The sequence below is a fragment of the Hyaena hyaena genome, unplaced genomic scaffold, assembly GCF_003009895.1.
Source record: "Hyaena hyaena isolate Hyena2069 unplaced genomic scaffold, ASM300989v1 scaffold_397, whole genome shotgun sequence".
In the NCBI taxonomy this organism is placed as follows: domain Eukaryota; kingdom Metazoa; phylum Chordata; class Mammalia; order Carnivora; family Hyaenidae; genus Hyaena; species Hyaena hyaena.
This window is the reverse complement of record NW_024081028.1, coordinates 1,563,033-1,586,739: the sequence shown is the minus strand read 5'-3', so window position 1 is coordinate 1,586,739 and position 23,707 is coordinate 1,563,033. Positions and strand designations below refer to the sequence as shown.

At 54.3% G+C, this 23,707-nt stretch overlaps 1 protein-coding gene across 2 annotated transcripts in view; it reads left to right on the top strand.

Moving 5' to 3' along the window:
* The first annotated feature begins 292 nt into the window (after positions 1-292).
* STK40 (serine/threonine kinase 40) overlaps positions 293-23,707 on the top strand; it is a 39,393-nt gene continuing 15,978 nt past the window's right edge. The window contains exons 1-4 of one of the 2 annotated variants that reach the window (XM_039251703.1): positions 293-566; positions 19,793-19,912; positions 21,964-22,049; positions 22,395-22,538. In XM_039251703.1, the coding sequence (XP_039107634.1) occupies positions 19,801-19,912; positions 21,964-22,049; positions 22,395-22,538 (342 nt within the window). In that variant the 5' untranslated portion in view covers positions 293-566; positions 19,793-19,800. Of the gene's footprint in view, positions 567-834; positions 1,004-19,792; positions 19,913-21,963; positions 22,050-22,394; positions 22,539-23,707 lie in introns of those variants that run through there. The other variant, XM_039251702.1, reaches the window with a different exon arrangement.

The following is a 23,707-nucleotide window of genomic DNA, read 5'->3' as shown; positions in this document are numbered from 1 at the left end:
CCTGCCACTGAGCCCTTCTAGCTGCTGCTGGGTGCCAGAGGAGGGAAGCCAGGCTCTCAGAGGGCCCCAGTGAGTCACCGGCCTGATGCAATCCCTTTAAAGGGCTCATCTGCTGGTGCAAGAAGCTGATTCATGGAGGGCGTGGTTGCTGGAGGAGGAGGAGAAAGGGACCGAAACTGCAGCAGGAGGGACTGAAGCTAGATAGCTGGAATCGTTAATAGGATCTCTTCACTGTAAACCTCCCCGGTCAAGACTCCAGAGATCTTCAGGCTGAAGCGGGGTTTCTACAAAGGCGAGGGGCCCAGAGGGAAATAAACTGTGAGGGCTGAGACAGGAATTCTGTCATTGAGCCTAACTGCAGCGCTCTCCGCACAGAGCTCCAGAAACCGAGAAATGGGGATCCAGGAAGAGCCATTTCTCTGACAAACACACTGCAACTGGCCGATCTTCCAGCTGCGGGAGACTTCTCCAAACCCAGCAGGGCGAGTGTAGGGCACTCGAGGTCCTGCGGAGTCGGGGCGGGGGCGGTGTCTGCGTCCCAGCCTCACCGCAGACGTAGATAAGCGGTAAGTACCGCCCCTTTTAGGGTCTCAGTCTCCAATCGTTTCACAGGTTCCGGCCCAGACCTCACTCTGAGCCAATCCTCAATCGGATTCCGGCCTCTTGCCTGAAGGCTTCCGCCCATCTTCAAGATGGCGCCCCAATCCGGAGGCCGTGAGGGCCGCAGACACCGGCAAGGGGCGGGGTCCGGGGAGAGGGGTGGGGCTGCGGCTCCGGCCCGAGAGGAGGGGGCGGTGCGTCACTTCCGTTGTCAGGTGGCGGCGCCGCAGCCATGGAGGGAGGCGGCGGCGGCGGCGGTGGCGGCTCGGGTGGCTGCGCTGGGAGGCGGCGGTGAGCGGCTCCCACGCCCCCGGCCCGGCCCCGGCCCCCCAGGACGGAGCGCCGAGCAGTCCTGGCTCCGGGCTACGGACTATGGGCGAGCAGCGCTGAGCACCGGGGGAAGGTGAGGGCGGGGGTCCCGGGGCGGGGAGCCAGGCGGGGGGTGCGGGCTGACGGGGCGGGCCTCAGCGGCTGTGGCGGGACCGGAGTGACAGCCCGAGGCCGTCCCGGTGCGACAGAAATGGCAACAGTGAAAGCGCTCTCCTTTTCTGGGGTCTGCCCTTCCTGGGCGGCGGGGGCGGGGACTGCTGCGCGCGGGGTACCCGGCTCCTCGGGGAGCCTCGGTCTGCCGCAGCTCTAGGAGGTGGGTGCTGCCAGCCTTGCCCGGAGTCATTCGGCCAGTTAGTGAGGGCACCAGCTTTTGAACTGAGCCAGGTTTTCCCCAGGAGGCACCGTCTGTCTCTCCGTGCTTCCCTCCTGAACCCGAGAGGGACTTGAAAGTTAGAACGAGTCCCCAGGGCGGGCCAGCTAGGGCTTCCTCCAGGAGCCCTCATCCGTGGCTGCTGGGGAAATTTTCGCCCCGCGGGAGGCATTCAGATGCGGGTCAGAGCTACCTGCTTGCCAGTGCGACGTTTGGCCGGCCTTTTCCGAGGAGAGAGCACGCCGCTGTGGTCAGTTTCACCTGCGGTGCCGGGTCCGGCCCGCCCATTCCCACGCCACTGGCCACACCTTTCAGGCAGTGGGTAAGGGCTTTCAGATTTCCGACGCTGCGTTCTCTGCTAACCCCCCACTCCCTAGGTTTGGTGCCCGTTTGTTGGCGGAAGGAAGAGATGACAGCTGCCTTCGGTGGCAGAGTAGACTTTGCTCTGTTTTAAGTCACGAGAGAAACCGGTCGGCTTTGCTCGGTTTTGAGAGCAGTGGGGAAGAAGCTAGTCACTCTGGGCTGGGCACCTTTCCCTATTGGCTTAGTTTTGCATGAGATAAGGAAGAGCAGAATATGTAATTGTAAGGCCAAAAGAATCCTTGTTTGTAAACAGTCCTTGTGAGCTGTTCCAGCATCCCTTGATGGCCCTGCTCTGCCAGTGGTTTGTGGAGGTTGCTCTCATTTATTCATTTATTCCCCACATGACAACAGTGTCCTTGCCTGGAGAGGCAGTACCCTATGGTAGACTGGTGAAGAGTGGACTTTGAAGCCAGACATCCTGAGTTCAAATTCTGGCCCTGCAGCTTCTAGATGTGTGACAGTAGGCATGTGGTATAAGCTCTCTGTGCTCCAGTGTCCTCATCTGTAAAACCGGGGTGATTAGATAGAGCTGCTGTAAAGATTTTAAAAGTTAACACATGTAAGGTCACCTGGCTGGCTCATTTGGTGGAGGGTGTGATTCTTGATCTTGAAATCGTGAGTTCGAGCCCCACGTTCAGTGTAGAGACTACTTAAAATCTTTAGAGGCGCCTGGGTGGCTCAGTCAGTTAAGCGTCCGACTTCAGCTCAGGTCATGATCTCACAGTTCATGGGTTCGAGCCCCGCGTCGGGCTCTGTGCTGACAGCCAGCTCAGAGCCTGGGGAGCCTGCTTCAGATTCTGTCTGACCCTCCCCTGCTCGTTTTGTCTCTCTCTCTCTCTCTCAGAAATAAATAAAACATTTAAAAATTTTTTAAAACTAAAAATAAAATATTTAAAAAAAAATTAAGGGATGTAAAACACACAGAACCATATCTGCCACTTGATACATGTTAGCTCTGATTCTTATTTCAAGAAGCTCATGGTCTGGTTAAGGGAGACTGATCTGTAAACAAGTAGTTGAAATAAGGTCTAAAAAAAGCTAGTAGCAGCAGGCGCAGAGGGCTGTAGGAGCCCACCCTGGGGGGCGGTCCTGGGAAGACTTGGCAGAAGTGATAACACTGGAGCTGTGTCTAGAAGGATGGAAGGCTTACCCAGTGAGAAGGAAGGGATAAGGGGTTCTACTTAGAGAAAGACAAGGACGCACAGAGTTTGGGTTTGTTTTTTTAATAAAAGCTTTAATTTACTTATTTAAGTAATCTCTCCACCTAATGTGGGGCTCAAACTCACAACCCCGATATCAAGAGTCAAATGCCCTTCAGACTGAGCCAGCCAAGCGCCCCTGCGTACACACGCAGTTTATTCCAGAAACCTCAGATTGTTCAATATGGTGGTATGAAAGTTGACATGGTGCAAAGGAAGGCACAACAGGCTGGGGGCGCCACATTAACAAGTTAGGACTTTATGCCAAGGGCAGTGAAAAGGTTTCTAAGCAGAGGAGTGACATGATTGGATCTGTGTTTCCGAGTGATCTCTCTGGAATTGGTTCCAGCAGAGGGGGGAGCCTAAAGGACTGGAGTCTTTAGAGGCCCCTGCAGGCCTCTGAGTAGGGAGAGTTGGTACCAGGGTGGGGGATCTTTGCTGAGAAAGCACTGGATGCCTCGGGTGGCAGGTGGCAAGCTCCCTGCCTTGCTCTCAGCTTCCCTGCCCAGCACAGAAGTGCCTGGTGTATGTGCCACTCTTTTCCGGGGATTGCAGGTCACATGAGCAGCTGGGGAGGTGAAGCTGCCTTCTCAGAAGGCCTGTTGTAGGGGGTGCTGCACTTGCTCCCTTGTACCTTTCATTTGACCTGGGAGGCAGCAGACTGTGGTCATTAAGAGCCTATGTGGCTCTGCAGTAAGACAGATCTGAGTTCCAGTCCCAGCCCTGCTGGTCACTAAAGGTCACTTATTCTCTCCATGGCCAGCCTTCTCATCTGTAAAGTACAGACAGTAAGACCCCTCCCTAAGAGGGCAGTTGTGAGGATTAAGTAAGACATTGCAGGTTGAACATTTAGCACCCACTGAGAAATACTTGGGAAATGTTATTACAGACCTCAGGAAACTAATTCCAAGAATTAGTTGGAGCAGTTAGTCGCAACTGGAACTGCGTCCCATTGAGCTGTCAGAAGTGTGCTGAGGGATCACAAGATCACAGAATTTCGTTGTATTCTTTCTGAAAAGGAAATCTGTGGGGAGTTAACCCAGTCTGTATGGGAGTCATGTGGATGATTCAGCTCAACTCTTTAAAAGAACCATTTTTGGGGGCGCCTGGGTGGTTCAGTTGGTTAAGCGTCCTACTTCGGCTCAGGTCACGATCTTGCTGTTTGTGAGTTCAAGCCCCATGAGAGGCCCTGTGCTGACAGCTAGCTTAGAGCCTGGAGTCTGCTTCGGATTCTGTGTCTCCCTCTCTCTCTGCCCTTCCTCTGTTCATGCTCTCTCTGTCTCTCAAAAATAGATAAACAGGGGCACCTGGGTGGCTTAGTTGGTTAAGCGTCCGACTTTCGCTTGGGTCATGATCTCACGGTTCGTGGGTTCGAGCCCCGTGTCGGGCTCTATGCTGACTGCCAGTTCAGAGCCTGGAGCCTGTTTCAGTCTGTGACTCCCTCTCTCTCTGACCCTCCCCTGCTCACGCTGTCTCTCTCTCTCTCTCTCCTAAAAATAAATAAAACATTAAAAAAAAAAACATATAAATAAATCTAAAAAAATTTTTAAAGAACCATTTTTTAAAAAAATAAAAGAGTGCTTGATAAAAATTGTATTTTAAAGTATTCATGAGAGAAAAGGTGTTTAGAGTTTCTTTTGTGTGTATCCCTGTTAGAGGCCCTTGTGTGGTATCTGAATTAGCATCACCAAGAAGCATCACACACATCCATGTGTGTGGTGGCTCAAAATCCTGAGCTGCATAGGCGGCCGGGGGTGTGCTGGGTGCCAGGGGCAGGAGAGTGGAGAGGCAGCCCCTGCCCTGGAGGAATTTGTGGTCTAGCAGGGGCCCAACCAATCAACACTTGCACCGTTCAGCAAGTCTCCCACAGAAGTCTGTGTAGCATGTAATGGGAACGAAGAGGAAGGAGCGGTTCCATGGAGGGGTTGTGGGGGTGACTGGGGGGAACTCTGGAGAAGTCTTAGAGTTTAGCTCCTGAGGGCTGAGTAGAGTTTTCCGAGGGCTCACACGGCACCCGCGTAGGGGAGCAGCGGGGCACAGGCCTGGATGCGTGCAGGTGCTTGGATGAACACAAGAGGTTCTAGCACAGGGTGCGAAGGGACCAAGCGGTAGGATATGTTGGAGAGAGAGGCACCAGTCTAAGATGCTTGAACTTCTTATTATCTTGTGATGGAATGCTCTGTTTTAAGTGGAGAGAACACCATTATGTCTGCATCTTCCCAAGAGCCCTCGAGCTGCGGGTGGAGGGTAGATCGGGCAGAGAGCAGGTCTGGGGTCCGATAGGAGGCTGTTGTAATAATCAGAGCAAGTGCTTGCCTGGGCCTGGATCAGGGCGGAGGCGGGTGGGATGGAGAGGAAGGGCAGAGATCAGAGCTGTTTGGGGAGAGATCAATAAGACTCTAGGAATATTTGAAAGTGAAGTTTGAGGGAGGAGCAGTGGTGGCAAGTGACCCGCAAGTTCCTGGTTCGGGTGACATAGTGAATGGTAGTGCAGAGACAGGGCGGCTTGGGAGAAGACGGTGGCCGGTGAAATCTGCCAGCTCCATTCGGTGAGGTCCGAGTGCACCTCGCGGGACAACACCGGTCGCAGAGTCTGTGGCACCCTGTCCAGCTCTGGGCCAGGCTTCCCAAGCCTGAGGCAGCACCTGGGAGAAGGGCAGCTCCCCTCCCTCCACCTTTCTTCTGCCCACATTTGCCCAGGGAGGTGACCTTGTGCAGTATTTCAGAAACTCAACTGGCTGAGCCTGCAAAACTCCTATAGTTTCTCCAGCCTTCAGATGGCCCTACAGAGCAGCTCCTCAGTCTGCGCTGTCCACACCGCTTTGGCCGATGGGGTCCTGGACAGCAGCATCCCCTCAGCGGGGAGACGGCTTTCCCAGTGCTCCCTGGAGGTCTTATCTGGAAAGAAACCTTGAGGTTGGAGTCACTCCCTAGGCTGGGTTAGCAGACTCTGTCCCTCTTCTCAAGAAGGAGAGGTGTCTGCCAGAGACCACCTAGGACTCCGAGCCACCAGAGAGGTGAGAGGAAGGTGCCCCTGTGTCCTCGTCCCTGTCCTCTGTGGGAGTGCAGAGCTAGGCCAGGATCTGACCGTGCCCCGCGGAGGGCGTGCTGGGGGACGGCGTCTCAGGCCCTTTGGAACGGGGGAGGTTTTCACAGGATCTGTCCTTGGGTGTGTGGGGTGAAGAAGGTAGAAGAGAAAGTGTCCTGGGGCACCTGGGTGGCTTAGTCGGTTAAGCATCCGACTTCTGCCTAGGTCATGATCTCGCGGTTCGTGGGCTCAAGCCCCGCGTCGGGCTCTGTGCTGACTGCCTGTGCTGACTGCCAGCTCAGAGCCTGGAGCCTGTTTCAGTCTGTGACTCCCTCTCTCTCTGACCCTCCCTTGCTCACACTGTCTCTCTCTCTCCTAGAAATAAATAAAACATTAAAAAAAAAAAAAAAAAAAAGAAGAAGAAGAAGAGAAAGTGTCCTGAAACGAGAGCATTTCTTCCTCCTCCCCTGCTCAGGTGGCCTTGCAGCAGGTGGCCCGGGGCCCACGGCAGCCCTGAGTGTCCTCTCGGGCTCTGTAAGGTCCAGGAGGACAAAGGATGGTATTGCTTGTTTTGATTTATACTGCCTTAGAGATGGTCCCATTCTGGCAAATGGTCGCTTGGGTCATTTTTCATTATGGGTGTAATTTAGTCAACAAGATCTCTACTGATGAACTGAGGTTATTCTCTCTCTTTTGCCCTCCAAACAGAGCTGTAGTGACTACCTGCATATATATGATTTTGCCTACCTTAGGGATGTGCAGGATTCTAGAAGAGAGGTTGCTGTTGCAAAGAGTACCTTTTATTATTATTATTACTAATATTATTTCTTAAAGAATTTCTAGGCCCCCTTTTAATAAATTGGAGCAGCCTGATTTTGCTCCAGTGAGCAAGGGTATTCTTTTGGGTTGAGGTGCCCTTTCGTATGGGAGCACTGAGGACTCCTTGCCCCGCACAGGCTGCAGCTGCGTGGTGGTCATCCTCTTCTAGGTAACGGCCATCTGCCTTGAGAGTGAGCTCAGGCTCCCCAGAGCTTCCGCAGTACAATAGTATACAGGCCTGATGATGTCCAAGTAAGTCTAGTTGTTGGAAAGCCCCAGAGAAAACTGAGAAGGAGTCTTGTCGCTCAGAGTGAGGCTGTCCCCGCTGAATATGTTTACAGACTGCCGTCTACTTGGCAAAAGAGACAGAAGGTGGTTAGCCTGTAAAGAGTCTGTGATCCAGGAGTCCAGGAGGAAGAAAAAGTAGCCCGGACACTGGCGGGAATTGGCAAGAGCAAGACTGATGTGCCTGTCATTTGTCTTTGGGTTTGGGGCAGAGCTGGTTTGAGGTGTGATAAGGGGACAGCAGATACTTGTAGGGAGAAGCTCAGTTCCTTGGAAGACCTTAGCACTGGCTAGCTCAGAATTCTGTGGGGCGTTTGGAACCCCATTTCTGGCATCTGCCAACCCTAGAGAGCCAGAGTCCTACTTTTTGCAGTGGGCGTGGCGCTGCCAGTGTTACTGTGTTTAGTGAGCTCCTCAGGGTGCCATCTCTTCTGACTGCTCTCCCAACGTGGTCGCTCCTGAAGGAACAGGAAGGAAAGCAGCCAGAAAGAGGCAGATTACCACCACTTCCAGGTCCTTTGCTTAGTACTCTGCAGTACAGATTGAATGTTTCTCAGACTCTACGGAAGGAGGGGCTGTCTCTGTCTTATGGAGGAGAACCCCCAGGCTCAGAGGGGTTAAGCAACCTGTCCACTGCTTCACAGCCAGTAGGAGCAGAGCCAGGTTTCCAGCCTACACCTGTGTGACTCTAGAGCCCGTGCCATGCCATTCACCCTGGCCCAGCTCTGGCGCCAGGGAGTCCAACCCACGTGGAATCTTGGACTCACAGAGTTGTAGAGCTGGAAGGGTCTTTGGCAAATCTGAAGCAGTCCCTTCTTTGCCAGAAGAGTGGAAACTACCACTTTCTGGAGGCAGGTCCCTCCCCCTCCTGCCCTGTGGCTAGTGGGTAAGGAGACTATCAACCGTATCACTTAGCACTAGGTAAGGGCCTAGGCTCAGATCATACCTGGCTTCAAAACCCAGTTCTGCCACTTGCTAGTTGAGTGACCTTGAGCCAGTCACTGACTGTCTACAGTCTCATTTCCTCCCCTGTAAAATGGATACAATGCTGCCTGCCCCTAAGGTAGTAATGGGGATTAGACATGAGGTGTTATTGTCTGTAGCAGGTTCAGCCTAGTGCCTAGTCCGCAATCAGGACCCGGGGGCAGCTCTGACGGGGCCCAGGTAAGCTCTTTGCTGGCGGGTCTGTGAGTGCTGAAAAAGGCATCATGAACCACATTCCAGGTCCCCGGTTCCAATGCTTTGGTGGTCCCCCAGCCCCTCTGGATGCCACCTGGTGAGCAGGAAATTCCTTACAGGCATGTTTGCAAGCTCCCTGAGAGAGCTTAAGTGTGCCTGGAGCGGTGATTTTATGCCGCCCCCCCCCCCCATCTCCTCCTACAGCCTTGTGGCGGCACACGGGCTGGTACATTCAGGGCACTTCCGCACGTGGCCCGTGCCATACCTCCTCGAGTGTGCCCTCTCTGAGGCCCAGCCTCCCTTGGGCCTGTTACTACTCTTAACAATTGTAATGGGTTAAAAAAACTTTTTAGATTTAAAAGAAAGTATTCTTATAGTAGTATATGGCAAAATAGTTAAGCAGCATGGAAGAATATAAAATAAAACTCTCCCTCCCTCCTTAGGCCCCTCATCCTGCCTGGAAGTATCCACTGATAAATTTCTCCTAGAAATTTCCTGTGCATATTAAAAGGTTGTGTATGATCTTTTTTTTTTCTTTACCCAAATAGGATCGTATTATTACAAGTAGTACAAATAGTACAGGTTTTCTTTTTTCTTTCTTTTTTTTTAATACTGTAATATATCGTAGACATCTTTATCAGCAGGTGCCGACCTAGTCTCATAGGCTGCATTATATTCCGTTGGATGGAATGTGATATAGTGAACCAGTCCTTTCTTGGTGGACATTTAGAGTGTTTCCTGTCTCTGTGTGTGTGTGTGTGTGTTTTGATTTTTGTGGTTTTATCTTTTGTGGGTTTTTGCTGCGACATACGGTTCTACAGGGACCCTCATTGAGCACATTTATCTTTGTGAACTTGGCGTGGATATTTCTGTAGGATAAATCCCTTGAATTGGAAAGGCTGAGCCCAGGGCATGTATTTTCCTTTATTTTATTGGCTGTGGTTTATCAGCTGTTTTCTGCACACCTGCCGAGCCCGTTCAGGGGATTCTGAAGTGGACAAGGGCCAGGCCTCGCTCCTAGGAACTCACCCTCTCCTGAGACACAGGCACACAGACATCTGATGAATGTGCCCTCACCATTGCATGTGCTGTCTGCCGGTGGTGGCTCGTGGATCTCAGGATTGGCCCTGGCTGGCCTCTCGGTGGCCCAGCACAGGTGAGATCCATGTGTGGGCCTCCCCTCTGAATGGCTCACCAAGGGGCGCTCTGCTGGCCAACCTGCCATCAGCCTCTGCGACCCTGCCCCTCCAGCCAGCCACAGCCAGCAGCATTTCTGAACTGTTTTGTTCACCATCAAAGTTGTGAAATTTAATTGAATTTAAATTTTTCAAGTTTATTTATTTTGAGAGAGAGACAGTGTGAGCAGGGGTGGGGCAGAGAGAGAGGGACAGAGGGGAATCCCAAGCAGACTTCACACTAACAATGCCCCAACACCAGGCTCGAGCTCACAAACCGTGAGATCATGACCTGAGCCAAAATCCAGAGTCGGACGCTTAGCTGAGCCACCCAGGTGCCCCTGAATCTACTTGCTGATAGAGGCAGGTAAGGAAAAGCCATTGGCTGACCCCAGTCCAAATTGCCTTTCTTACGGGATGATGGTAGTGATTTTTTGCTGTTTAAAAACAGTATAAAGAGAGAATCACGTGTACCTGGGCCTGGCCCGGGCTTTCCCGTCTGTCGCTCTAGAAATCTGGGGTGGAAGGAAGGAAACTTAACATTTGTCGAGTGCCTCCCACACGCTGGCTCCCAGCGGTCCTCAGGGAACCCTGTGCGGGGGCCGTGCTGTCCCTCCCCTGCAGGTTAGGCGCCCGGGGGCGGGGGGACACAGAGGCGCATATTGAGGTTGCACAGCGGACACAAAGGTGGCTCTCAGACCCAGCCAGCCTTCCCGCGGTCACTCACTGTTTTCTCCCTGCGTGGTTGGGGCCATTGTGGGCGGCAAGAACCTGAACCCCACGCGGGACCCCATGGCAGGCCTTGTTCCCTGGCTGAGTCACTGCACAAGGCAAGAACTGATAGTTTGAGCTGAGGATGGGTCCCCTCAGGAGCAGGGCAGGCTGGCCTGAAAGGGGAGGGCTGTCAGGGCAAGGCACAAGGCCCCCCACAGAGCCAAGGGGCCACCAGGAATGTCTCCAAGCCACTGTGCGTGGTCGCTTCCCCGAGCTCCTTCTCTGGGTGGGAGATACCAGAGCAGCACAGCCTGAGAAAGAGCTATTAAGTGTGTCCCTTCCTCCTCTGACACCCACACACAGTGAAGGATTATTTGTTGTCACATCAGCTGCTTCCGGAGGCCCTTGGGAGGGGTGTGCTGCTGGCAGGGCTGGCGCTGCTGCCCTGGGTTCTGCTCTGGTGGCACTCAGAGTGACCGCTGGTGACGCCCTTTGCCCCGTCTGCCGGGACTGGTCTCTCTTCCATTTATTTGTCTTTTCCCTGGAAGGGCCCATGGGCCTGCCTGTGTGCCCAGTCCTGGGGCCTTTCCTCCCACAATCACTCTGGAGCCCAGCATCCTGGCATGGGGCCATTCGCCTCGTCTTTCCCTGCCCAGCCATCATAGAGGCCACAGAGAAGCCCTGTGGGGACTTCCTCAGGGCAGTGGGGTGAAGAGGGACATCACTAATTACGTAATCTCCTGGTGCGTGAATCTGGCCTCCTAAAGGATACCAGACGGGACCTCTGAACTGCAGACACTGGGCTCTCTGTGAGCAGTGGGGCCTTTGGGCCCCCGCTGGCCATCAGGACTGCTGCGCTGGTCACACTGCAGTCCTGCTGGGGAAAGGCGGCGACAGAGGATGGGTCTGGTACGGATGTGCTGAGGGGGAGCAGGCTGGGCACAGGGCCCTCTTTCTGCCCGCCCCTCCCACTTCCCACTGGGCTGAGTCACTTCCTCTCTGGCTGCTGCAGGTACTCTCCCACATGCCCGGAGCAGAACGGGCTTCAGGAGGCGGGGTTCACCCTGGGCAATGAGAGCGAGCTCTGGTGAGAAGCAGCCAGTTCGCACGGTCCCCCCCCTCCCGCCCCCCGGAGGCAGGAAAGCAACGATGTTTAGGGAATGATGTGATGTTATGTATTCTTGACAAACTGGAGCTGTACATATCCTGCGTTTTAGAAATGAGCAAAATCATCACGCTGTTTTGGAACAGTGAAGATGACAGCGCATGCATGAATCTTTGTCATCAGGGAGTCCTGGCTGAAGCCAAGGGATTACTAATCCACCTCCCCATCCCCCAGCTCCATCCTGAGCTCAGAAGCAAATGGCTTCCAGTGGGTTCCTGGAGAGGTTTCTTATAGCCTTCAGGCTCCCAGGGAGAGGGTTCATGCCTACTTCGGGGGTGGCTGCCATTAAAACACAAAGGAAAAGCTGACAAATAGAGCCCCTCGCTCTAGCTAGCAGGAGTAGCAGAGAACAGGTCTCAGGCAGCCTCCTGGGCCCGGTAAGCCAGCCAGGGTCTCTAGGCCTCGGCTGGTCAGCAATTAAAGGGGGGAATCTTTACTTCATCAAGTCGTGAGAAGGAAAGAAAATCTAGGAAGACCTTAAAACGGTTCCTGGCAAGCAGTAGGTGCCCATCAAGTGATAGTTTTAAAAGGAATGCACCCCAAGAGACTTGTCACCAGGGAAATTACCTCCGCTTTGAGCGGGGGACCCTCACCTTCCCCAGCAAAGACCTCGTGACACCGCCAGCCACAGCATTGCATCTCACCCTTTGTGTTTCCTCTTTTACAGATGAGGAAACTGAGGCCCAGAGAGGGTAGCTGACTCTCCCAGAGGACAGGTGACTAGTTCAGGGAAACAAAGCAAGTGAGTGATGGAAGCTGGAATTTGATCCCAGACCTGTCTGACCTCAAAATCCATCTTGCTCTCCCAACTGGCATTTGGGTCCCTGGTCTGTGGTTCAAAACACTTGGTTCCATGGGCTGTGAATTCCTCTGGTTCCCTGAGTTGACTTTGTGGGTGGAGAGCGGGTCTCTCGGGAATTTGGGAGCACTGGTAGCAGCACCTACCCGAGTATAGGGGTGCGGTGGGGGTGGCTTCCAGAATGCTTGGGTCACAGAGGGCCAGGGACACTGCCTTGTTGGCTGTTGGGAGGGTATCTCAGTAACCCCACCTCGACTCGGCCCTTCTCTCTAGAGAGACCTGCTTGGGGGCCGGAGGCACCTCCTTATCCGGCTCCCCAGCAGCTTTCTGGCTGGCAGCTCCGTGATTCCAGGAGATTGCTCATGAGGAAATCCAGAGGGTACCCCCTTCTCTCTGGTTGGCATTCCTAGGACCACAACCATCATCAGGCAGGGAAGGAGCAGCTGAGGAAGCAATGTGGTCAAGTAGGAAGAATATGGGATTCAGAGTTGGAAAGCCCATGTTCACATCCCACCTCTTTCAACAACCAGCCAGGGAACTTTAGGCAGGGCTCAGTATCTCTGAGTTTCAGTTTCTTTTTCTAGAAAATGCTGTGTTTGAGAAGAGGTGGTAGGGATCAGTTAACAATCATGTATTAGAAAGTGCTTTGTAAGCTATAGAGCTCTGTGCAAAAGTTAGTTGCTGTGAGAGTTCATGTGAGGGTGTGGGCCTCCCACATGGGCCCTGAGTCCGAAATTCACCATCCAGGAATGAGCCTGGAGAATTTTCGAGGGAATTGGCAGACCTCTAGTGTGGAGGGGTCTGGTCTATAAAGCAGATCCACAGGTCTTAGTTGGGTCACGTGTTCAGATTTCACACTGCTCACCCCCAGCCTTGGTATTTCTTTCCAGGAGTAGTCAGATAAGATGCAGAGTTGAGCCAGAAGTTCCCTTTTCTGGGGGTAGCAAGAGTGCTAGGAAGTTTTCTGACCAGCAGAAGGACCTTCACACCATGAGCCTAGAGTGACCCAGAGGACCTATCCCTGGTGTGCGGGGGCAGGCCAAACTATCATTGACACGACCCACATCTTGCTGCAGGAAAGCAGATCTTGTCACTGGATTCAGCCAAATGGGGCTAGTCTGTCCCTTTGCCAGTGAGGGGTCAGGCCCAAGCCTCAGGCATACTGTGAATGACTCACTCCTCTGTGGGGTCTGCTCTCCTGCAGCAAACATGGTCTAAGCCCATCCCCCGATGACCAGCCAGCGCAGAACCCTCCCTGCCCCAGGCATCCGGGCATTTCTCACATGGGGCTCTGCCTAGACGAATGGCCCCCAGCACCCTTGCCGCCCAGTTACCTGCAGCTGTGACCCCCTGTCTCCCTGATCCTGGGTTCTGTCTCCTGCCATGAGCTGATGAACCATCCATCCGTACACCCGCTTCCAGTTGGGTCATCCCTGTCCCCGCCCCAGTAAGGTGTTTAATGCATTCTGGGCACCTAGCAAACAGTTCTGCAGTCTACCTTCTCACGCAGCAGCACACCAAGCCCCGGGCAGGTGCTGGAAAGCAGCAGTAAATCGGAGTCGCTCCCTCAGGGGTGGGGGAAGTCAGATACACCACGGTTCCAGGACAGTGGGCGGGGACAGAGGTCTGCTCAGGTGCTCTGGGAGCTGCAGGAGGAAAGGACTCTCAGTGAGGACTGAGGGAGAAGGATGAGCCAACCAGGGAGAAGAGGGCAGGGGAGGGTGTTCGGGAAATTGTGAGTCAGTGGTGTGGGTGGATCTCGGGGGCCTGCTAAGGCAGTGCGGCCAGAGAGGTCGCCTGGGTTTGAGAAGTTAGGGTTTCTTCCTGAAGAGCTGGAGGCCATCAGAGGACCCCCACCACGGAAACAGACAGAAACCCTGCAGGCCCAGGTCCCAGAGCAGAGAATGTGCAAGTTCTAGAATCTGTTAGTCCAAGCCCCTGTTACCCAGGTAGCTGACATGAGGTTTTCGCCCGGAGTCGTTCCTGCATACTTCCTGATCAGCCCCTGAGAGCCGTTTCCCACGTGGTGCACCTGATGCAGTAACCCTTTGCCGGAAGTGTGCTGCAGAAAGACGCCACCAGGTGGCAGACCTGGAGATTGCACAGAAGCCTCCTTTTCCCCCTGAGCTCAGTGTTTGCAGGGGCGGAAGGGGGTCGTTCAAGACTGAACTGTTCATGCCAGCCTGGCTCTGCCCATCAAGGAGGAGACCCCGCATCCTGCCACTGTGGGCCGTGTACCCACAAGAAGTCCCTTTGAATCTGTAAATTGGACAAGATTCCTCCAGAGCCTTGGGAACTATTCCCAACTATTCCAGCGGGTTGCGCTTTCTCCCATCTCTGACCTCAGAGTAAATTGCAGGCATTGTGACCCATCAGCAGCTGTCACCTAAGAGCAAGGGCATTCTCCCAGGCCAGCACAGAGCAGTTTTCAAATTCAGGAAAATTGACATCGATACAGTCCGTATTTAGATGTTGTCAGTTGCCCAGTCATATCCTTTAGATCTTTCCACCCCAGGGTCTCACACTGCATTCACTTTCTTGTCTTTGGTCTCCATGCATCCAGACTGGTCCCTCATTCTTCCCTTAACTGCTAGTCATTGATGTTTTTGAAGCACACAGGCCGTTTTGTCAAATGTCCCTCAATTTGGGTTTGCCTCATGATCACATTCAGGTTATACATTTGGGGCAAAAACTTACATTACAAAAAAATAATGTAAGTTGCGATTGTATCAGGAGTTATGTGATGTCAGTTCTGTTATTGCTGATAGTAACTTTGGCCATGTGGTTAACGTTGCAGCTTGCCTTTTTTTTTTTTTTTTATATATATATATTGAGGTATATTTACACACAGTGAGTCTCACAGATCTTTTAATGATAAAATTCATTCATTTTGACAAATGCACGTCTCGGACTAGAGGCACCAGGTCTCAATTCCAGACTCCTCCCCACCCTCAACTGGATCGTGACACAGGATCCATGTGGGGTGGCCTCATTATCCTGGACAGTCCCTTACTGTGCCCCGGGTTGATAATTGCCAGCTGGTGTTCTAGCCTCTGCTCCCCCGAGACCCAGGAACAGAACAAGACAAGAGCGTGTGATGCTGTGTGCCTCTGGCCTCATCGCTGGGCACCGCGCCCCTCCGCAGCAGCTCGGCCAGCCCCTGGGCCGCCTCCCCTCTCCACGCTGAGTCGAGCATGTCACTGAGGCTGGCCGTCAGACTCCCCTGGCCTGCAGTGCTAGGCCAACAGCCCAATGGCAGGTTCAAGGTCTCTTAAGCCTTCACTCTAGGTACCCTCTTCTGCCTTCTTCCTCCACCACATACACCCATTCAGTGCCCATTTAGTAACAACCTCTTTTGCTTTGGGCAGGAGAGATACAAAGCTACTGTGTTGAAGCCAATAATAGCACAGGTTACCAAATGCTTACAGTATGCTGGTAGGTACTTTCGCTTAATCCTTAGTTATTTTACTTAATCCTTAGACCAACCTCCTAAGGTAGTTGTTGCGCTCTGTATTTTGTAGATGCAAGTGGTGGTGCTGGGGTTTAAACCAGGTTTTACTTACTGCAGAGTAGCTTGCACTGACTCTGAGTTCGCCAGCCAGCGAGGGGATCAAGACGGTGTTCCCTTCAGCTGGAGGGTGACTAAACCAGGCACAGGACAGCTGAGGTCCCCTGTTCTTTCACCCTCAAGTGTCATACAGATGGTTCTGTGTTGTGCTGTGAAAGAGATTGACACACAATGCTCTAACCGTATTATTGTGCCGCCTTCGTGTCCTGTCAGCCGAGACTCTCTTCTCCCTCCCTCCTGGGGTCTGATGTGGGTCTAGACACACAGACCCTTGACACATGTAGCAAATAGGATTGAGGCCAGGGATGGGTGGGAGCTCTGCACTCACTTCTAGGTGCCAGGTGGTCTGACCAGAGGTGTGGAGTCCCTGTCTCCAGTAGACACAGCCAGAGGTAAAGTCTAGAAGGCAGAAGTCTGCACAACTCAGGGAATTTTGATTTGTTTGTTTGGTTCGTTTTGTTTTGACAGAGCCAGGAAACATGGGAATGGGTGTAGGGGCTGCTGACAGGGACAGCTTGAATCTTGACACCGTCGGCTCAGCCTGACCCTGCAGTGTAGACACAGTCCTCTGGCTCCTAGCAGGCACTGGAAACTGCTAACGAACTGTGGCTAGCAGCTGCCATTGTTGTCACAAACACGTGCGCGCGCACACAGCCAGTAGAGCGTCGGGCCAGGGTCTGCTGCTCCTGTGGGGACTGCCCTTGCACTCTGCCTTCACTGGTTTGGTGCTCAGGGTCACCCATCTCTCCAAGAACCCAGAAGTAGCAGAAGAAGCCCAGGACAAGGTGGCGTGCAGAACTCCCCGCACAGTGGGCAGGCTCCATCACTGCCGCTCATGGTCGCAGGGGGGGTGGGAGGTTGCTTCGGCTCAGTGCATGGATGAGGGTCTGCTGCGCAGGGCATCTGCGTGCTTGTGTGGAGGGGATGCCTTTGGGTGTCAGGGATGGGCCCCCCTTGGTTTGGCCAGGCTTCAGCTGCTTCGAAGTAGGTGGAACTCAGGAAAGACTGAGCTGGGGAGGCCTCAGCACCGTCTCTCTTTGCAACCCACCTCCTTTTGGGGTTGAGAGTAGGTATATCCACCATGTTGGACCATGGCCTGCCCGGCCCCGCCCAGCCGTCCTGTGTACTGCCACACTGCACCCCTGGATTTGGCGTCATGGGCCTCAGAATCTTATGTGTTGCTAACGGCTTACATTGCCTTTTGGGAGAGCTGGGCTGACATCCCCCAACAGCTTTAGGGTGGAATGACCTTAACCCCAAATTGACAGGCTAGGGCAGGCATCTCCCTCCCTTGGGCATGCCATGGTGGCTGTCACAGAGCTTTGGCCCTCCGGTGCTGAGCTAAGCAAGTGAACGCCCAGCTCTCAAGACTGAGGCCCACAGCTTGCATATGGTGGGTGCCAGTCTGTTTCTCTTTCAATGCTTGCCTCCCGGCCTCCTCCCCTCACCCCACTGTTGCCTCACTGAGCTTCCCGGTGAGCGCAGGTTCTAAGGGGACCGGTGCTAACTTGGGAGGCTAGCGCATGGAATAGTTGACGGATTGAAAGCTCCAGAGACTTCTAAGCCAGGATTACTGAGTTAACTAGGCAGCTGAGCAGTGGGCCCAGGAAATACCAGGCAAATGGCAGCCCCTTAGGCAGACTGGGCCAGGGCCTTTCACCCCAGCCTGAGGACTAGCGTCTGTGGAGAGGCCTGGCCCCAAGTCCTTCTAGACCAGGGTAGCTAGACCTTTCGCTTCGCAGATCTCACCCAGAAGTCAGGATCCCTCAAAGCAGCCTCCCCCGCAGGAGCATTTGTGGGCAGTTCGCAGGCGTGTCTGTGGAAGTGAACCCATCAGGACGATTGGGGGTGAGGCACGTCCTCCCTGTGCATCGGTGGGGGTGTGGGGGACAGGAGGGTCTATCCCCAGGGGGGTGGTCTTTGCTCACCCCTCCAGGGAGCCTGTTAGCAGCTCCCCGTTTTCCGGGCCCGCCTCTTCACACTGCTTCCTTTGCTCCCCCAGCCCCGGGCGGCAGGCATGGATGTTCGGGAAGGGAAACAGCCCTGCCGCCACTTCCCCTGCCAGCATCTTTTCCCTCTCCCTGCCCGTCTGCTTCCATCCTTCTGTCAGCCTACATTTTGGAGCGGTTCCCAAGCCATTTGCTGGAGCTGAATCCTGAGTGGGGTGGGTGGGGTCAGGCCGAGCCCACTCATTGTCTGCGCTGCAGCTGCTCCCGGCAAACTGTTGTCTAGACCATGCCTGTGTGGAGGCGTCCAGGCAGTGTCTACACAGATATGATGGAGGCTCCGCGGTGCTCTCCAGGGAACCAGGAGGGGAGGGGGGCGAAGACATCGAATGGGAGTGAAGCCAGCTTATCTCCCAGGGCAGGGGCAGGTGCTACACAGGGCTGCTGACCCAGCAAGTACCACCCCCAACTGCAGGGAAGGCGTCCAGCCATCCCTGGAGCATCTGCTGGGCCAGGCGCGGGGGGCGCAGTGGTTTTATATATATGTATATATATAAATACCGAGGTGCTGTGGTTTCATACACACACATGTATAGTGTGTGTGTGTGTGTGTGTGTGTGTGTGTGTGTGTGTGTGGAATGTTTAGTCTGGTGGTGGGGAGAAGACATTAAGCCTATAGACATACAAATAAATACATAGTCACAAAATACGGAAAATGCTGTGAATGAAAATTCCACGACGGAATGCTGGGACCCAGTGGTGGTGGAAATATCAGGGAAGGCTTCTCTGAGGAGGTGATATTTAAACTGAGAAGGATGCATAGAAGTCAGCCAGGCAAAGGGCGAGAACACTGTTCCAGACACATTACTGTCCAGCTTTTGAAGATTTTTCTCATAGCGGTTTCATTTTTCTTGTATTAAATGATTTCGAATCTGCGCCCAGCGTAAGCCTCTTTGGCTTCTGCTCCATCTGGGGGCTCTCAAGGCCTACTGGTTACATGGCCCTAGTTACTCTCAGAATGAAGTCATGGGTCCGTGCCTCAGTGGCAGAGCTCTAAAAACAAATGGGGACTTGATGGGAGGCAAACCTGGTAGATTGGACTAGAGGTGTGAAATTTCCAACTCACTGCCAGAGTCAGTCTCCCGGGGTTTAGAATAAGGGCCAGACAATAAACTATTTGTAAAAAATAAAATTAAATTAAAAATTTAAAAAAAAAATAAAAAGAATAAGGGCCAGAATGGCTGCACGTGAAGATTGAAGCTAACTAGTGAGTGTGTACCTATCCTCAGGTGTGGCCTTCCAGGAGTAACAGCCAAACAAACTACAGGAAAAGAGAGCTATTTGACTACATAAGCATGTCACTTTTTTTTTTCAGCAAAATGTTAAAACATTGAGAAGAACTCCATCCTGTTCAGCTATAATCTTAATATATAAAGAGTTCTCTTGTCTTTTTAAATCTACATCTAGAGGTTAAAGTCTTTTAGAATCTGGCTCCTGTGTCCATCTTTCCTCTTAACCCTGGAGGAGACAGGGATTTCCAGGCACATCCAGGTGCATCCTTTAACTGGCTCTTAAATGCACAATATATGTTTTTCTTAAAAGTCATTAAAGAAAAATTTGAAAATAGGAGAAAGAGAAGAAAAAGTAGCTCCCCCCACTGACAACTTTGGGGTGTTCTTCCAACAGAGAGAACTTAAGAGTCCGGGGAGTTTGAGAGAGGAGGTCCTCGGGGCGGCCATCCTCACACTTGGTGGGCATGAGAGTCCCCGGGCCCCCCTCCATCCCACACCCCAGAGATCAAAGCAGTGGAGATGCAGTGGGACAAAGGATTCAGCACCTCAGGCTACCTGGCTTCAAGTATTTGGGGGAAAGACTTCACTTTGGGAACAGCCGCTTCCAGGCCATCTCTCCTGTCACTCTCTGTGCTGGTCTCTTGGGGACCCCGGTTTGCATCCGCACACAGCCAATGTCCTCTCTGCATTTGATTGGGCCATTTGAGTATGTATGCCGTCTGTAGCCAGTGTATGCTGCTTGGAAGGACATCCCCCTTGAGCCCCTGATTGATGCCAAGGAAAGGAGCTGTGGTTCTTTGTCACTGGGAGCCTTCGATGCTCCTCCGGGAGGGGGAGGAGGCGGCGGCGGCAGCAGCAGCAGCTGTGTGACGCATCCCCAAGTCAGAGACTTGCAGGCTGAGTTCGCATGAGGAAACTCGCTGACTTGCTCAGTGAAGGGCTCTTCTCTTTCTTGTCTAGAGCTGAGAATGAAGCGGAGAGCATCGGACAGAGGAGCTGGGGAAACGTCGGCCAGGGCCAAGGCTCTAGGAGGTGGCATTTCCGGAAATAATGCAAAGAGAGCTGGACCATTCATCCTGGGTAAGCCTCTGACCACTGGGTGAGTGGGGTTGTGGGGGCAGGGGGGCCGCAGGTTCAGTTTGACATGGTAAGCGGGGGGGTGGGGGGGGGGACAGGGGGCCTGACTGGTGCATCTTACCTGGTGAGCAGGAAATGTCGCGGGCTGATGCATCTGACCTGGTGAGGGCTGTAGGGGGCAGGCATGTCTGACCTGGTGAACAGGTGGTGTAGGGGGCAGGCGCGTTTGACCTGGTGAGCAGGGGTATGGGGGGCAGGCACGTCTGACCTGGTGAGCAGGGGTATGGGGGGCAGGCACGTCTGACCTGGTGAGCTGGGGTATGGGGGGCAGGTGTGTCTGACCTGGTGAGCAGGGATGTTGGGGGGCAGGCACGTCTGCCCTGGTGAGCAGGGGTGTAGGGGGCAGGCATGTCTGCCCTGGTGAGCAGGGGTGTGGGGGGCAGGCACGTCTGACCTGGTGAGCAGGGGCGTGGGGGGCAGGCACGTCTGCCTTGGTGAGCAGGGGTGTGGGGCAAAGGGCCACACCCACCACAGTGCGGGGCCTGCCGCACCCAGCATGGCCCTAGCTTCCCTGCTCCACATGCAGTCTTTCTGCCCGTGGAAGACGCCGAGCCTTAGGCCACGCCGTACCAACACTGGTCATTTTTGTTGTAGCCTCATGAGCCTTAGACCAACTGCAGCTAGAACTGGGCTGTCTCTTCCCCCATGGGGCCCTGTGTGTGCCCCCGCCCCGTGCCACCCACGGGAGGCACACAAGCTGCCTCTGAACCCTGGGCCCATCATCCCTGGCATTTTTTGGACCATTCTTGGAGGGCACAGTTCATTCCACGAGGCATGTGGTATAGCCCTCCAGAGGCCTTATAACATTGGCACAGAAGTCCTGTGGGGTTGGGGGTTCCCGGTGGTCCAGAGGAGCAGCAGGGCCTTCCTGCGTGATGCTGGAGGCCCAGCCAATCCGGGTTGCTGTGCTCGGCGTCGCAGGAACGAGGTGGGCTCTGAGGACACCGACTCTGCCACTGGCCAGAGACTGGCTGTGAGCTTTGCTTTGGGTTGTGACTTGGACTTACAGGCACAGGACAGTTCGGCCCCAGGGATTGAGCAGATAGTTCCCAGGGCCTCCTATGTGCCAGGCCTGGGCAGTTTGCAGGGCTGCAGCAGTGGACAAGAGAGGCAAGTTTCCGCACTCCCCAAAACTTAATATTCTAGTTGAGAAAAGAAACAGAGCAAACAGCGCACAGATCATCACTGGGTCAGTAAGGGCCTTGAAGAAGAAAACAAGACGATGTGAGAGTGACGGATTTAGAGGGAGGGTATGCAAGGAAGGTTCTGTTTGAGGAAGTGATATTTGGGCTGGCACCCAGGAATGGAAAGGACCAGCTGTATGAGAAGCAGGGGAAGGCATTCTGCACAGAAGGAACAGCAAATGCAAAGGCCCTGAGGCAGGAAGGGGCTTAACAAATTGGTACCTAGGAGCCGGACCATGGTGGTGGGTGGGGAAACGCCATCCATTAGGTGGCCAGGAGCCAAGTCACACAAGACCTGGGAAGCCAAAAGAGACCCTTCAACTGTATGTGAAGAGCAGCGAAGCACCGTTCAGCAACGCTGTGACGTTGTCTGAGTTATGGTCTGAAAGCTCAGGCGGGCTGCCGTCAAGGGACAAGGAGCCGTGTACACCTCCAGAAGCACAGAAGTTCCGCGACCCGGGTGCTCTGACGGGCCAGGCGGCCCCCTCCGACTACTGGGGGACTCGCCAAAGCAATAGTTTCTCACTGATTCAGAGGCTCCAGGTTGCCGCTAGGTTGCCTCTCTTCCAAATGCACGCTTCTCAGACATTCCAGCGCACACCCGCTGCTGAAAGCCCCTCATTTTGAGAAACGTGCCTGTAAAAGCCGACTGTACCTCGGGCAGATGCACACAAAATCCTCCCCTTTGGAGGGAGCCCGTGAGAGCTCTCCCCCAGGAGACGTGGGGACAAACCGAAGAGGAGATCTAGCGGAAAGACGGCCTGGTGCCACGGAGACAGACAGGTAAGCCTGAGGCTGTGTGTGCTGCAGGTCCCCGTCTGGGCAACTCGCCGGTGCCGAGCATCGTACAGTGTTTGGCCAGGAAGGACGGCACGGATGACTTCTATCAGCTGAAGGTGAGTGCCGCACCGGCGGTCGGGGAGGCCTGGGCCCCCCGGGGCCACCCTGCCGCCTGCTTGCCCCTCCTCCAGCCTCACACCCACACCACTAGTAAACAGGAGTAGCACCATTCTCCCCGGGTCGGGTTCATGCAGACTCACTCTGAATGGGCCCGACTTGCAGGGCTCTACCAGAGCAGAAATCACACTTTGAAAACCCCTGCACGTCGTATGTGCGTGTGTGAGTGCGTGTGCAGTGTTGCCCGGCGGGACGTGAGCCCCTGCTCTTCCCGTTGTCACTTGGCTTTGTAAAGTGAGGTCTCTTTTGGGTTTTTGGTCTTTCTGTGCACCTGCCTTCCGAAGATCCTCACCCTTGAGGAGAGGGGGGACCGAGGAATAGAAAGCCAAGAGGAGAGACAGGGCAAGATGCTGTTACACACCGAGTACTCTCTGCTCTCCCTCCTCCACACGCAGGACGGCGTCGTCCACCACCACGGGCTCTTCCAGGTGAGTGACCCAGGGGGCTGCCCGTCCCCGGCTGGCTTCTGGGGCGGGCGCCTGCTGGGGCCGCACAGGTAGCCGGGGCAGCTCACCCACACTGCCACCAGGGGCTGGGGGTGGGCGGGGCGCCCAGGGGCTGGGAGTGCCAGGACTTCCCGGGGTGGGGCGTGGGTGGGGGTCAGGCTGCGGCCACATTAGCTGCGGTGCGCCCCCCCTCCCCCCACCCCGTGGCGGCCATGGCTTCGCGGGATGCACACAGTTCTCTCCACGGAGACCCGCTGTTCCCAGCAGGGAGGAAAGCACGGGGTCAGTTACAGGCCCACGGGCTCTATCCCGGTGCACCGTGTCGGGAGCTGGCCCAGAAGCTGTGCTGGTAGTGAAGGTCCTGTCGCCTGCCCAGGTGTTCCTGTTAGTTCAGCAAGTGTCCCTGAGCCCTGGAGCTCAGATGTTCCAGATCCCTTGGGGAAGTTTACTAATTAGTCGTTGTACCCTGAAAAGAGCCCTCCTCGGGGCAGAACTGAAACTGTGTCTCCAGAAATGAGGAAGGCCCGGTTCAGGGTGCCTGGGGGGCCTCCTGCCCAGGCCCCCAGCACAGCTTCTCAAGAGCCCTCAGCTAGACATGCCAGCCAGGGCCACTCTCGCTAAAGGCACCTGGCCTGGCCTTCGACGGGCAGTGTGGTGGCAGGAAGCACAGACATTTTGGAGTCCCTGGATGCAGGCTGTGTGACCTCGGGCAGGACTACTTCCGCCTACGCTTCATGCTCCTCATCTGTAAGATGGATGTAGTGATGGGCGGTCAGGGAGGTGAATGGGAGTGTGTGCAGCCCAAGCTGTCCCTGCACACGCTCATCATTGGCATTTTCTTGGCAGCTTGATTTCCTGGAGAAAATAAAGGGGAAATGTCCCTCCACCCCCATACATAAACCCACTGAGGTCTTTTCTATTAGTTGTGCAATTAGAGACAGCTCTGAAAACTCAGTGTTTCCCTGAAACATGAAACCTAGTTGAGGGGGGTTGTGTTCCTTTAGTGTTTCATCCCTGATAGCTCCCAAAGCTTGGTCCTGCTTTGTGTCATCTTGGATAATAGAACCTGGGTGATTAGGAGCATTTCTAGAGTCCTCTGTGTTCAGACACTGCTGGGCCTCTGAGGAAGGGTGAACAAGAGGTGCCATCGC